At 39.8% G+C, this 16,639-nt stretch overlaps 1 protein-coding gene across 7 annotated transcripts in view; it reads right to left on the reverse strand.

Moving 5' to 3' along the window:
- Positions 1-16,639, reverse strand: part of SRPK1 (SRSF protein kinase 1) — an 88,488-nt gene that overhangs the window by 9,416 nt on the left and 62,433 nt on the right. For all 7 annotated transcript variants that reach the window (XM_054556729.2, XM_054556731.2, XM_054556730.2 and 4 more), the window contains 2 exon segments: positions 15,125-15,232; positions 162-231 (listed from right to left, as the gene is read on the reverse strand). In XM_054556729.2, the coding sequence (XP_054412704.2) occupies positions 162-231; positions 15,125-15,232 (178 nt within the window).

A 16,639-nucleotide genomic window follows, 5' to 3' on the forward strand; every position in this document is an offset into this window, starting at 1 on the left:
AAAACCTAATATAAAATGTCTTTTATATTTCTAACTTTTCTGGGATTTACATATGCTTTGCACACTAACAAGACTAAGGCTCTTCGGTACTAACAAATGATGTTAGCTAAATGTGGAAAGTGTAAATACCACGCACACACATCCATGGTTAGGGGACTCACCTTCATCTCGAGTGTACTCTTCCCCTGAATGAGGTTCAAACAAATAGTCACCTGTGGCCAGTTCAAAGGCCTAAAAAAAAAAAAGAGGACAGTATATGAAAGCACAAAACAAGGGCTTTGGAAAGCTGATTGCTATTTGGCTCAATATGAAGTAACTCTTGTTCCCTTGGGAAAACTTACAGATCATTAAAAAAAAAAAAAAACAAACTTAAGATTATTCCTAAAGCATTCCTTCCACATCCCTATCTTAATAAAATGGAGAAAACAGCAAAGACTCAGTAAATACTAACATGTGGTTATTTCATGCCCAAACCTCCCCACCCTAAACCCTAGCAATTCAGCCCTCCTGAGTTTCCCTTTTTTGGCCGGAAAGGGGCATACCTGGATATTAAGGTGATTCTAAGTTATTATTCATGAGAAGAACAGGTTTTTTTTTTTTTTTTTTGAAACGGAGTCTCGCTCTGTCGCCTAGGCTGGAGTGCAGTGGCACAATCTCGGCTCACTGCAAGCTCTGCCTCCTGGGTTCACACCATTCTCCTGCCTCAGCCTCCCGAGTAGCTGGGACTACAGGCGCCCGCCACCACACCCGGCTAATTTTTTGTATTTTTAGTAGAGATGGGGTTTCACTGTGTTAGCCAGGATGGTCTCGATCTCCTGACCTCGTGATCTGCCCACCTTGGCCTCCCAAAGTGCTGGGATTACAGGTGTGAGCCACCACGCCTGGCCCAGGTCTTTCTTACATTATAATCACACATGGCTAGAAATTGAGATTCTGTACCAAACAAAAAAAATCAAAACAAAAAAATTCAGACGTCTACTTATGACTCTTTAGTGTTTGACAAGTACATCATTAACTTTTGCATAGGAAGTACTCCCTAGACTGTCCCAGATGGGAAGTTCCTGATTCCTAGGTCCTTTGTTTTTGAGATGGAATCTTGCTCTGCCTGCCAGACTGGAGTGCAGTGGCATGATCTCAGCTCACTGCAACTTCTGCCTCCTGGGTTCAAGTGATTCTCCTGCCTCAGCCTCTGGAGTAGCCGGGACTACGGCGCATGCCACCATGCCCAGCTAATTTTTGTATTTTTAGTAGAGATGGGGTTTTACCATGTTGGCCAGGATGGTCTCAATCTCTTGACCTCATGATCCAGCCGCCTCGGCCTCCCAAAGTGCTGGGATTACAGGCGTGAGCCACCATGCGTGGCCAATTCGTAGGTCTTTAGAAAATCAGAAGATTAAGTGTAAAGGGAGTCAGGAGCCTAGCCTATGTGACTGGCAAGTCAGCACTCCCTAATCAGGAAAAGAAAAGCCTGTCTCCTTTAATAGAAAAACCTCTTAAAGTGTTCGAGAGTGTCTTAGGAAATGATATCCTTGGGAGTAAGTGCCATGCAGAATGAAAAGCAGGGCTATATAAATCCTCACTGACTACAAATGGAGTTTTAAAAATTAGTACAACAGCAGTTTTTTTTTTTTTCTCTGACGGAGTCTCGCTCTGTCGCCCAGCCTGGAGTGCAGTGGCACGATCTCGGCTCACTGCAAGCCCCGCCTCCCAGGTTCACGCCATTCTCCTGCCTTAGCCTCCCCAGTAGGTGGGACTACAGGCACCCGCTACCAAGCCCAGCTAATTTTTTGTATTTTTAGTAGAGACAGGGTTTCACCATGTTAGCCAGGATGGTCTCAATCTCCTGACCTCGTGATCCACCTGCCTCGGCCTCCCAAAGTGCTGGGATCACATGTGTGAGCTACCACGCCCGGCCAACAGCAGTTTTTAAAAATGACCTTATTGATAGGGAAGCACAGTTATAAAATAAGCACCAGTCATAGGTCAATTTTGATTAAATCAATGGTACTAAGCAGTCCAAACAACCTCAAGAACTGTAGAGTCCAGGACTTAGTTGGGGCATATACTCAATTTAGACCCAAGTTTAGGTCTTGGTGGCTCACCAGTGTCAGTTTCTGCAGTTTCATGACAGAACAGCCTTTCTCAAAACTGTACTACCGTCCAGAGGGAGACCACAAAACCAGAAGATTCAGGATAGGTTTAGGAATCAAATACTATCTCTAAATGTCAGCAGTGCTATGGCTTCTTGCTTGGCATTGCTTATTTTACATTTCATTTGTTAAGAAACTTAACCACAGTGATAGAGCAGATACTTGTTCTACCCTGAGTTGTCCTGAGGTTTACAGTCCCAAAGCAACAGAGAAACAAATCATGATTCTTATTCACCAAAACTTGTCAATCATTCCTGATACCAGTACTTTAAAAAAAAATGTCATGGTCTCATATATAGAGTTCAGTAAAGATACTGAAATTAAAGTTAAAAAAAAAAAAACACACACAGAGCCAGCCGTGGCAGTGCTATATGCCTGTGGTCCCAGCTATTCAGGAGGCCAGAAAATGAAATATTCTTCAGTGCTAAAAAGAAATGAGCTATTAAGCCATGAAGATATGGAGGAACCTTAAATGCATATTACTAAGTGAAAGAACCCAATCTAAAAAGGCTACATGCCATATGATTCCAACTATTTGACATTATGGAGACAATAAAAATACCAGTGGTTGCCAGCGAGTGGGGGACGGAAGGGATGAATAGGCAGAGCACAGAGGAGTTTTAGAGCAGTGAAACGATATTGTATATAATAATGATAGATACATTTGTCAAAACTCATAAAAGAGTGAAATGAAATGTAAACTACTGACTTTGGTTAATAATGATGTGCCAATGTAGGTTCATTGTTTGTAACAAATATATTACTCTGGAGCAGCAGATGGATAGTTGGGGAGGCTTTGTGTGTGGGGAGCATAGAAAACTTATTTGTACTTTTTGTTCAATTTTTCTGTGAACCTAAAACTGCTCTAAAAAATAAAGTCTATTAAGAAACAAACCCAAATAAAACCAGTGTACCATCCTTTGTTAACCTTCTCTAGACTACTGCCTTTGAGAAGAATGGCTTAGACGATAGCATGAAATGCATGGAAAAGTTAAAACAATGACAATTTAAACAGACTAATTACATTCAGATCCAGCAGTAAATTGCAAACTCCAGGTAGCAGAAAGGAATACTGACACAGCTTAAGGGGCAATCTAGCATTTCATAAGCAACATGGTTGTGTGTGGTCAGAATGCCAAGGAGTGATTGCCAAATAGAAAATGAGGACTTTCAGGTAAGAGCTGTTTCTATAAAGTAACATGTCTATCATCTGTATCAATGGGCTGGCCAATGGCTGTCTCAAAGTGAGGAAGACAAGTCAGAGTCCTGATGCTTGTCCTTCTGCAGAGATGCAGGTGTGCTCAATGTATTAACTTAAGGGCCCTTATCTTGACCCCAGGTGTGACCACATTAAGAAAGGCTGAAGTGCTGGAAATGTTATTTTAGAAAAAAGGAATTAACAGATGATTCAAATTTCCTGTCTTCAACAATCTATACCAAAGGGAAGTAAAATTCCAGAGCAGGGCTGGAGGCTGGAACAATAAAGTCTGTTTTAAATTAAAAAGGTTGCCAGAGAATAGGGGAAAAGAGAAACAAGGAGTTTTTCTTCAAGGGTATATAGAGTTTCAGTTTTGAAAGATAAAAAATTTCTAAAGAGGCCAGGTAGGGTGGCTTACACCTGTAGTCCCAGCACTTTGGGAGGCCAAGACGGGAGGATTGCTTGAGCCCAGGAGTTCAAGACCAGCCTGGGAAATACAGTGAGATCCCATCTCTTAAGAAAAAAAAAAATCTAAAGATATGTTGTATAAAAATTTGAATATAGGCCAGGCGCAGTGGCTCATGCCTGTAATCCCAGCACTTTGGGAGGCTGAAGCAGGTGGATCACTTGTGCTCAGGAGTTCGAGACCAGCCTGGGCAACATGGTGAATCCCATCTCTACCAAAAATACAAAAAAATTAGCTAGGCATGGTGGCACATGCCTGTGGTCCCAGCTACTCAGGAGGGTGAGCCGAGATTGTACTACTGCACTCCAACCTGCGTCCTGCGTGACAGAGTGAGACCCTGTCTCCAAAAAAAAAAGACTAAAAAAAAATCAGAAATGAAGAAATGAAAGAGGAGACATTATAATGAATACCACAGAACTACAAAGGATAAGAGACTACTATGCACAATCATATGGCAACAGATTGGATAACCTAGAAAAAATGGAAAAATTCCTTGACAATATAACCCAACCTACGAAGATTGATCCATGAAGAAATAGAAACAAGAGATTAAATCTGTAATAAGAAGTCTCCCATCAAAGAAAAGCCCAGGACCTGATGGCTTCACTGCTGAATTCTACCAAACATTTAACGAAGAACTAACAGCAATCTGTCTCAAACTGCCCCTGCTACTGCCAAAAAAAGACAAAAACCATATGATCATCATATTAGATGCAGAAAATGCATGTCACAAAATTCAGCATCCTTTCATGATAAAAATGCTCACACAATTAGGTATAGAAGGAATGTACCTCAACACAATAAAGGCCATATTTAAGAAGGCCACAGCTAACATTGTACTCAATGGTGAAAAATTGAAAGCTTTTCCTCTAAAATCCAGAACAAGACTCTCCCCACTTCTATTCAACACAGTATTGTAGCATTAGCAGTCCTTACTAGAGCAATTAAAAGGCAGCCAAACAGAAAAGAAAGAAGTACAAATGTCAGTTAGCTGATAACATAACTTTTTTTTTGGCAAAATGGAGTCTTGCTCTGTCATCCAGGATGGAGTGCAGTGGCACAATCATGGCTTGCGGTAGCCTCAACTCCTGGGCTCAAGTGATCCTCCTGCCTCAGCCTCCCAAGTAGCTGAAACTACAGGTATGTGCCACCACATCTGGCTAATTTTTTCATTTCTTTTGGTAGAAATGGGGTCTCGCTATGTTATCCAGGCTGGTCTCAACTCCTGAGCTCCAGTGATCCTCCTGCCTCAGCTTTCCGAAGTGCTGGGATTACAGACATAAGCCACCAAGCCTGGCCTGACATGATCCTATATATAGAAAACCCTAAAGACTCCACCAAAAACCCGTTAGGACTAATAAACAAATACAGTAAAGTTGCAGGATACAAAATCAACACACAAAAATCAGCAGCATTTCTGTAAACTAACAACTATCTGAAAAATAAACCAAGAGAACAATCCCATTTACAATAGCTACAAAAAAAAAAAAAAAATACTTAGAAACATATTTAACCATGGAGGTAAAAGACTTGTACACTGAAAACTAGAAAATGCTGATAAAAGAAATTGAAGACACAAATAAATGAAAATATATCTTATGTTCATGGTTTGGAAGATTTATTTTTATTTTATTTTTTTGAGAGAGGGTCTTGCTCTGTGACCCAGGCTGGACTGTAGTGGTGTAATCTTGGCTTACTGTAACCTCTACCTCTCGGCCTCAGGTGATTCTCCCACCTCAGTCTCCCAAGTAGCATGCACCACCATACTTGGCTAATTTTAAAATTATTTGTAGAGATGGGATTTTGCCATGTTGCCCAGGCTGGTCTCACACAATCCATCTGCCTTGGCCTCCCAAAATGCTGGGACTACAGATGTGAGCCACTGTGCCCGGCCTTACTATTGTTAAAATGTCTGTACTACTCAAAGTCATCTATCAGATTCAATGCAATTCCTATCACAATTCCAATATTATTTTTCACAGAAATAGAACAAACATCCTAAAATTCACATGGAATCACAAAACATCCCAAATAGCCAAGGCAATCATGAGCACAAAGAAGAAAGCTGGGCTGGGCATGGTGGCTCACGCCTGTAATCCCAGCACTTTGGGAGGCTGAAGTGGGCAGATCACTGGAGCTCAGTTTTGAGACCAGCCTGGGCAACACAGGGAGACCCCACCTCTACAAAAAATACAAAAATAGTTGGATGTGGTGGGGCGCACCTGTAGTCCCAGCTACTTGGGAGGCTGAGGTGGGAGGATCACTTCAGCCCAGGAAGTGGAGGCTGAAGAGAGCTGTGATTGCGCCACTGCACTCCAGCCTGAGTGACAGTATGAGACTCTGTCTCAAAACAAGAACAAAGCTGGAGGCATCAAACCACCTGATTTCAAACTATACTACAAAGCTACAGTAATTAAAACAGCATGGTCCTGGCAAAAAAAAGCAGACGCATAGACCAAAGGAACAATATAGAGAGCCCAGAAATGAACCCACGCATGTATGGTCAAGTGATCTTTGACAAAATTGCCAAGAATACAGAATGGAAAAAGGATAGTTTCTTCAATAAATGGTGTTGGAAAAACTGGACATAAAAAGAATGAAACTGGACCCTCATCTCACTCCGAATACAAAAATGGAAATGGATGAAAGACTTAATAAGACCTGAAACTGAAAAATTACCAAAAGAAACAGGTGGAAACCCACATGACGTTGGTCTGAGCAATGATTTTTTTGGATTTGACCCCAAAAGCCCAGGGAGCAAAAGAGAATACAGACAAATGGGATAACATCAAACTAAAAAACTTCTGTACAGCAAAGGAAACAATAGTGTAAAGAGATAACCTATGGGTTGGGAAAAAATATTTGCATGCTATACGTTTGATAGAGGTTAATATCCAAAATAATATGGAACTCAACAGAAGATGAAAACAGGGGGAAACCCACACGACATTGGTCTGAGCAATGATTTTTTTTGGATTTGACCCCAAAAGCCCAGGGAGCAAAAGAGAATACAGACAAACGGGATAACATCAAACTAAAAAACTTCTGTACAGCAAAGGAAACAATAGTGTGAAGAGGTAACCTATGGGTTGGGAAAAAATATTTGCATGCTATACATTTGATAGGGGTTAATATCCAAAATAATATGGAACTCAACTCAATAGCAAGAAAACAAACAAAAAAAAAACCCAATTAAAAAATAGGCAAAGGACCTAAATAAACATTTCTGAAAAGAAGACACACAAATGGCCAACAGATCTATTAAAAAAAAAGCTCAACATCATTAATCATTAGGGAAATGCAAATTAAAACCAAAATGAGATATCATTTCATATATGTCAGAATGGCTGTCATCACAAAGACGAAATATTTAGTGTTGGTGAGGATGTGGAGCAAAGGGAAGTCTTGAACGCTGTTGGTGGGAATGTAAATTAGTACAACCCTCATGGAAAACTATATGGAGGTTCTTTAAAAATCTAAAAATAGAGTTACCATATGATCCAGCAATCCCACTTCTGGATATTTACCTCAAAGATTTAAAATCAGTTTGTCTAAGTGATGTCTGCATTCCCATGTTCACTGCAGCACTATTCACAATAGTCAAGTTATGGAATCAACCTAAGTTGATTTTAAAATCAATCTAAGTTGAGTCTATACAGATCAGATAAACAGACAATAAAATGTGGTATATACAGGTTGCTCCAAAATCCAAAACTGACATGACACGCAAAAGAAATGCTCATTTGGAGCATTTCGAAGTTTAGATTTTTGGATTAGAAATGTTCAGCCAGTATGTATTCTGCAAATATTGCAAAATCTAAAAAATTCCCCAAACTGAAACTGGTACCAAGTGTTTCAGATTAGGGATATTCAACTTGTATACACAATGGAATGGAATACTATTCAGCCTTAAAAACAAGATGGAAATTCAGTCATTTGCAGTGACATGGATGGAACTGGAAAACATAATATGAAGTGAAATAAGCCAGGCACAGAAAGACAAATACTGCAACACTCTCACTTATATGTGAAATCTAAAACAATTTAACTCATAGAAGCAGAGAGCAGAATGGTGGTTACAGAGGCTGGGGGGTGAAGATAATGGGGAGATGATGATTAAAGAGTTAAAAAAGAAAAAAAGGGAAAAAGGAAATTTAGTTTTAACTGTAACAATATTTCTAGAAACATCTGACGAGTATCATTGGTACCTCATTTCTGTTACTAACCATATTTAATTGCTCAAATCATGAAGATACTAAGTTGAAGGTGGCTTTGAAACTCATTTCAAACCAGATACGCCAAGTTTTGTTCAAATTTTGTTTAGAAGTCTACTTACTGCTCCTCTTATATATGGAGAAGTAACATAATTAAGTACCCAGTCCTAGTGTTTAGTGCTCTGCAAACAACCAACAGCAGGGGAATGAAGCAAAGGAAAGATGTCTTAACAGCAAGGAAGCAATGTTTCAGCACTAGAAAGGCCGAAAGAGGGTTACAATAGCCACAGATCAAAAAGGATGGTTGGGAAACTCCAGAGTTCAGTTATTAGCTTTTTTGTTGTTACTAAATACATTCTACCGCTCACTTCCAGCTTTAAAAGTAGAGTTTTTCCAGTCTTAACACAGCTGTAAATTATATTAATCAAAGCAAATAAATGGTTCTATATCAAAGATGTACGTAAGAATTGCTGAAGAACTTTTCCAAAATGCATGTCTACTGCACATATCCCTTTCCTATTTAAGAATCATAGACAATTTCTCTGCCTCATATAGAAAGCAAACAAACAAAAAAAAACCCATGTATCTCAGGGAGTGACAAGTTCTATGTGACAAAGAAAAGTGATAAAGTGGGGGTTATTTCAAATAAAGTCGTCAGGAAGAATCTCTAAAGAGATTATGTTGAACAAAGACCTGCATTAGCTGAAGGAGAAAGCACATCCAAAGGACCAAGGTAAGTATGAGTTTCATAAGACTAGGGAAAGAAAATAGGATTTTGAGTGGAACAGATGCAACTAAAGGATTTAAAACGGGGGAGTAATATGATTTGATTAACACTTAAGACCACTCAGGCCACCATGTGATAATGTAACATGAAGGGAGAAAAACAGAAGCAAAGAAAGGAAATTAGGAGGTCACTGTATTGATCCATTTGTGAAATGATGATGGCATGGGCTATAATGAGTTAATGGAAAAAGTAAAAAGTGGTTGGTATTGGAATTTTTTTTTTTTTTTTTTGAGACAGGGTCTCACTTTGTCACCCAGGCTGTGGTGCAGTCTCGGCTCACTGCAATCTCCGCCTCCTGGGTTCAAGCGATTCTCGTGCCTCAGCCTCCCGAGTAGCTGGGATTTCAGTTGCACGCCACCACACCCAGCTAATTTTTGTATTTTTGGTAGAGACAGGGTTTCACCAGGTTGGCCAGGCTGGTCTTGAACTCCCAATATCAGGTGATCCACGTACCTCAGCCTCCCAAAGTGCTGAGATTACAGGCATGAGCTATTGCGCCCAGCCGGTATTGGATATATTCTGAAGGTAGAACACATGGAAACAGCTGATGGACTAGATGTAGACAAAGGAAAAAGAATTAAGAATTAACCTAAAAGGTTCAGGTTCTAAGCTTTTAGTCTGAGTGGCTGGGTGAACAGGGGGATAATTTACAAAAACAGGATGTGTAGGGTGAACCAAGCATTCTATTTTGAAAATGTTACATTTGAGATATTTATCAGATATCCAAATGGAGTCGTCAAGCAGACAGTTGGACATAAAAAGTTGGATTAAGTATAGAGATGAACTGAGGCTAGAGACATCATGGGACTTGATGAAATCCCCCAGGAAGAGAGAAGAGGGCCAAGGGCTGAGTCCTTTTTCAATTAAGAGGAAGGGCCTATCTATTTAAGTTCTCATTAATTGGTATAAACAAAAAGTAAGCAATAAGGGCAAGGTACTGCTATAGACTTAAAGCTTTTGTTTTTCTTTGGTAATCAAAGCATGCCTAAAATAAATATGCCAACATACAGTTATATGAACTGACATGTACAAGCTACGAATGATTAAAATGGAGACTATCTTGCCCCAGGGATCTAGGGCACCCTGGCTGGTGAAAGCTCAAAGCCTTCCTCTCAATTGTGTGCTATTCAATGGGGTTACAATGAAGGTCCTACAGTTAATTAACTATAACTCCATCATTCCTGGGGAACAAATGCTTGCCTCTCTCAATTCCTCCTGCTTCTTTCCCTGTTTAGGAATGTCTGACTTTGGGAGCTGTGCATTTAATCACTCCCATCTCTTGAATACAGCAAATATCCAGCTCTCCTTTACCTTCACTGAGAGCAATGCCTGGGATTCTGCACATACCAACTGCAGGGATCTACTGTAAAGACACAGGTCCTAGTGATTTTATTATAGAACTGTGAAAGAGATGAGATTATACTCTGTTTTTTTGGTGTTTGTATTACCTCTGTTTAGCGGAACACTGTGGCAGCAAAAACAAGTAAACAAAAGCAAACTTATAGCTTTCATTGTATAGGATAAGGAAATTGTACAAAAAGAACTCAAAATATTACTTACTAAAATGGCATTCAAAATCCGGCCTCCAGTGACTTACTGCTGTTGAATAAAGGTGACAATCTTTGGTGAAATCTAAACAGCTATTGTGCACAGTGCTAGAAGTTATAACCACCTGCAGACATTTCTGCCGTTTCATTCAGGCAGCTCAGATTGGGAATTGGTGATGATGGAGAAAGAGCTCTTGGGTCAAATTACTACACTTTGGATTTTGACAGTTTAAGGATTTTAGTAGCCTTAAGAGTTCTAGACAGAGAAGACAGTTACAGATAAACCCCTTTGGATCTCATTTCTGAAAGATTCACTCCCTTACTGAAACACCTGACCAATAATTAAGTTAGTCAGCCCTGGGTGTCTGCAGGTTCCACATGCTCAGATTCAACTGACTGTAGATTGAAAATATTCAGAAACAGCAACAACAACAGCACAATAAAAATACAAGTAAAGGACAGGCACAGTGACTCATGCCTGTAATTCCAGTGCTTTGGGAGGCTGAGGTAGGAGGGTCGTTTGAAACCAGGAGTTTGAGAGCAGTCTGTGCAACACAGCAAGACCTGGTCTCTACAAAAAAAAAAAAAAAAAATTAAAAATGAGCCAAGTGGGTGGCACATGCCTGTAGTCCTAGCTACTCGGTGGGGGGTGGGAAGGGGCGGGGCACTGAGGTGGGAGGATCCCTTGAACCCAGGAGTTTGAGGTTATATTGAGTTATGATCACACCACTGCACTCCAGCCTGGGCAACAGAGCAAGACCCCATCCCTAAAAAACAAAACGAAACAACAACAAAAAAAGAAGTTAAAAAAATATGGTATAACAACTTTACATAGCATTTATATTAAATTAGGTATTATAAGTAATCTAGAAACAATTTAAGCATACAGAGGCCATATGGTTATATATGTTATATGCAAACACTATGCCATTTTATGTAAAGTACTTGAGCACCTGTGGATTTTGGTATCTGCAAGGGGTCTTAGAACCAATCCCCTGAGGACATTAAGGGATGACTGCATATTCTCTAGTTTTTTCCCTAATCTTTCCCTTGATGAGTAATTGGCCAACTTCTGGGGTTTAAGAAGACATGCACTTCATCCCATGTCCTAAATATGTGTAGCTATACTCCCAGAACCTCTCACAAGTGCCAGTGCGAGTCCTACAAATCCTGCCCTGAATTTCAGAGAGCAAAAGGTGAAGAAAAGGAACATATCCCAGAAAGCAATCACTTCAAAAGAGGAATTTACCAGAAAAGGAAGACAACTGGGGACTACAAACGTACTTTCCCACAGCGGGAGGAAGGACATTCAAAGGCCAGAGAAGAAGATAATCTCATCCTGCCAGTTATGGTCCTAGCTGTCCTGACTCCAGCATTCGGAGATTGTTTTTTTTTTTTTGAGACAGAGTCTCACTCTCGTGTTCTTCACAAATATTTTCCCCTTTCCCCCCTTTTTTTTGTTTTTTTTGAAATGGAGTCTTGCTCTGTTGCCCAGGCTGGGGTGCAGTGGTGTGATCTCAGCTCACTGCAGCCTCTGCCTCCCAGGTTCAAACGATTCTTGTGTCTCAGCCTCCTGAGTAGCTGAGGTTACAGGCATGTGCCAACATGGCCAGCTAATTTTTGTATTTTTAGTAGAGACAGGGTTTCTCCATGTTGGCTAGACTAGTCTCCAACTCCTGGCCTCAAGTAATCTGCCTGCCTCAGCCTCCCAAAGTGCTGGAATTACAAGTATAAGCCACCACACCTGGGCCCCCTTTTCCCTTTTTATAACTGCCCTTCTAACTATTCCTCAATCTTCAATGTAGAGGCAATCTCAACTTGTTCCATCTCATTACCTCTCAGAGAGGGTCCTAATCTTTCCATCAATTAATTACATTGGATGCAGGATGATCCATCTCTTCAGGCACTTCTGATATTCCAGAATTTTTGCTCTATGATCAAATTTAAAGCAACATTTTGTTTTTCTATGTCGACTGGCAAAATAAAAATTTGAGGATCAAATGGGGCTCAATTTTTCATGATACTGTCTCATGTCAGATAAGTACCTTCCATTCCTTGGTCAAGAAAATTCTGACATGTGAGTGTGTCCAGACTATGAGGTGAGATTAATTAACGTCTTTATCTTTCAGCCTTACTTCTTAAGCCTGACATTAGAAATACTTTATTAAATATCAAGCAGGATCTACTGCCCCCAAACAAAACAGAAATGTGGAATAAGAAAAAAAAATGTCATTTTCTTACAGTAAACAAGTAATCCACTACTAAAAACTACATCTTAGCAAATCCACATTTTAATAAATCAGACGCCATCTATTAACCAGCTACACTTTATAGCTGGTGGCATCTCTATCATTTATGATTTTCTATAGCAAATCAACTCAAATAAAATTCCTCAAAATGCAAAGCTTTAAAGTGTGGCAAGAAAGAAGCCTGAGATTTTATTCCAATATTCTTTCATTTTGTGCAACAATATTAAAACCTTACTTCAGACAGTTCACCAGCTTTAAAGACCAATGATATGGGCCCAGCGCGGTGGCTCACGCCTGTAATCCCAGCACTTTGGGAGGCCAAAGTGGGCGGATCACAAGGTCAGGAGATCAAGACCATCCTAGCTAACACGGTGAAACCCTGTCTCTACTAAAAATACAAAAAAATTAGCCAGGCATGGTGGCGGCCACCGGTAGTCCCAGCTACTTGGGAAGCTGAGGCAGGAGAATGGTGTGAACCCAGGAGACGGAGCTTGCAGTGAGCCGAGATTGCGCCACTGTACTCCAGCTTGGGTGACAGAGCAAGACTCCATCTCAGAAAAAACAAACAAACAAACAAACAAAAAACAATAATATGCCACAACAAAGTGCTCTATAAGGTCATGCTACATTAACAACATGGTATCATCTCTATTAGCTTTGAAGACAAAGTTTTTCAGGAATGCAGACAGCAAGAAATCTATGACTTAAAACAGGTTGAAATTGTTATCTGCCCTCTTTCTCAAGTTTTTCCCAGAGTTACCTGTGAATATTGTTACTTGAAATGAGAGCATAATATGTTTCTGTTCATTCATTAGGTAGTCTACAAATATTTATTAAACACTATTGAATAACGAAGAAATTGGTCTATGTCCCTTTTTACTGGTAGGAAGTCTCTAAACCCTTGGAATTTCCAAGTGCTAGGTGTCTTTATCTATGGTGGGTCTCTTGGACCATATCTAAGTTTATATTAACAAAGTGACTGATGTTGGGGTCCTGTATAGTTGGTTTTTTCGATGTTTCATTCTTGTTGCCTAGGCTGGAGTACAATGGTGCGATCTTGGCTCACTGCAACCTCTGCTTCCCAGGTTCAAGCGATTCTCCTGACTCAGCCTCCCAAGTAGCTGGGATTATAGGCATGCACCACCACGTCTGGCTAATTTTTAGTAGAGACAGGGTTTCATCATGTTGGTCAGGCTGGTCTCGAACTCCTGACCTCAAGTGATCCACCTGCCTTGGCCTCCCAAAGTGCTGGGATTACAGGCATGAGACACCGTGGCCAGCCCCTATATAGTTTTAAGATGAAAGTTGGACATACGGGAAAGACCAACCACATGATCAGAGGATTGGGGCTTTCCAACTTCCCAACCTCCAAGGAAGGGAGGGAAAGCTTGAAGACTGAGCTCAATCATATGGCCAATGATTCAATCAATACCTAATTAATTACATCTCAATAGAACTCTGAATACTTGAAGCTTGGGTGAGCATCCCTTGGTGGTGACACCCATCAATGTGCCAGGAGGGTGAAAGTCCTGAGGACACAGAAGCTTCACGTTTAGTACCCTCTCAGACTTTCCCCTATGTGTCCTGATTTGTATTCTTTATAATAAAACTATAGCAAGCTTAGCACTTTCTGAGGGGGTAATGCAAACCTCTTACTTTGTAGCCAGTTGATTAGAAGTGCAGGTGGCTTGTGGATCCTGAGGCTTGTGGTTAGTGTCTGAAGTGAGGGCAATCTTGTGGGGAACTATGCTCTTAACCTATGAAGTCAGTGATAACTCTGGGTAGTTAGCATCAGAATTACATTGTAAGCAATCGCCAAAATGTGTCAGGCAATGAATCCAGTTATACATAACAGCCATGATTCCTGACAATATAGGGCTTACAACATAGAAGAGAAACAAGTAAACAAACACGATTAGAAATTGTGGTGATTAAAGATATTAAGGAGTATAATACATTTTAAGAAACAATGTAACACATTCCAACATGAGGATATTAGTAGGAAATCATTTATCATCAACTAAATCTGACCACTGGAACAGTTGCTTGCCAGAGGCAAAATAGCCATTTATGAATCTATGAATGATTGGGATTCACATCTTGGGAGCTGCAAAGATATCTGAGGAGCTGTTGAACTGTACAAAATGAAGCAGTTTCCAGGGGTTTCTTTGGTCTGAAAATAGATGAGTGCTAAAAATGCAAAGATACTTGTAATCTCCTAATCAAAACCAACAACACCTCTTAGTAGTTGTTTTCATTATTTCCCCTCCCCCAACAATCTGTAGTAAGAAACTTTTGGTTCCTTCACCTAACAGGAACTTGGCAGTAACTAAATGAAATGCCAGACAGGTTTTTGAATTCGGACCTCTCTAGACATAGAATTTAGAATACCTATGGTAAGTCATCTGTGTTACGTTCTTTTCTGCTAGTTAATTCGCTGGTTTACTGAAATTAGCAAACAGGGCAAGATATGTACCACTTAACAAGCGAAAGAAAAGGGGAAAAAACATTACCATGCATGCCGTGCTCCAAATGTCAGCAGGGGTATTATAGCCAGACCCTATTAGAACTTCCAAGGAACGATATTGCCTTGTTTGAATATCTTCAGTGAAATGTTTGTGCTGAGAAAATGAAGGAAACAATATTTTAAACTTCATTCTAAAAAGTAACAATTCAATACTGCTTAATAATGGAGATGAAAATAAACTCTCTGAAGTTTTTCCCAAACCAAAGTCCTCACTTTGCTTATTTCTTAAACGGCATTTTTATGTTATTAGCTCCAACAATCCTTTGCCTTACACACAGCTACTCCAAATTATTTTTACAAACAAATGAGCCTAAACTTAATATACACAGGTCTAGGAAACAACAACAGCTTTTTTCTTTTTAAAAATTGTTTTAGTAAAGATGGGGTCTCACTATGTTGCCCATGCTGGACTCAAACTCCTGGGCTCAAGTGATCCACCCGCCTTGGCCTCCCAAAGTGCTGGGATTACAGGCGTGAGCTACCACACCAAGGAATCCAAACTCTTTAACCTTATAATTTACTACACTTGTCTTTAATAAGTATCTTTCTGTGCCTTTATTGGGATGTTGATGTTCTACCTAGAGTATTTTTTGCTCTTTTGGTCAAATTTCATATAGTACCCTTTGAAGCCCTGGTCTATACTAGTTTTCTACCTGAAGTTTTCTCTGAGTAATTTCCTCTTTTCACGAATACTGTTCCCTGTTTTTAAATTTCAATAGGATTAGAGAATTGTCTTCCACACTTTCCTATCACATTTGAATATTTGAATTTTGTTTCCCGTATATGACTCATACTAAGCTTCTTTTTTTCCTTCATTATTCATTTATTTTTTATCACGGAAAATTTCAAATATATACAAAAGTAGAAAGAATCATGAACCCCATGCCATTTATTATACTAGTGTCACCTAGCAATTACCACTCATTGCCAGTCTATTTTCAACTGTATCCCAACCCTGCCACCACACCTACACCAGATTTTGAAGTACATACTAGACATTTTATTTTCATTCATAAATATGGCTTTCTGAAAGATCATTCTTTTTAACTATGACACTTTGTCACCTAAAAAAAAATTAAGATTCAAAACCAAAGAATCAGAGTTTCAATGTTGAAAGTGCACATCAAATCTTTAGTATAAGAGGTGAAAACAGGCTGAGTGAGGCATATCACTATGAAATTATCTTACAGACTTCCACTGGGGGAAAAGGTTTCATATAAAGATCAAGAATCAGAATGGCATCGGTCTTTAGTACCATCAAGACTGGAAACTAGAAAACAATGGAGCAACGACACTCTGAAAGAAAATGTTTTCTAGAATCTAGAATTCTCTACACAGCCAACTGAGTGTGAAAGCAGAATAAAGACTATCAGATGTGCAAATCCCACCCTTTCCCCACCCAATCTCATACCCTTTCTCAGGAAACTATTGCTTATTGCATGTACTCTACAAAAAAGATGACATAAACCAAGAAAGATAGGAGACATGGAAAACAGGGGAC

This window comes from Pongo abelii, chromosome 5 (assembly GCF_028885655.2).
Source record: "Pongo abelii isolate AG06213 chromosome 5, NHGRI_mPonAbe1-v2.0_pri, whole genome shotgun sequence".
Taxonomy (NCBI): domain Eukaryota; kingdom Metazoa; phylum Chordata; class Mammalia; order Primates; family Hominidae; genus Pongo; species Pongo abelii.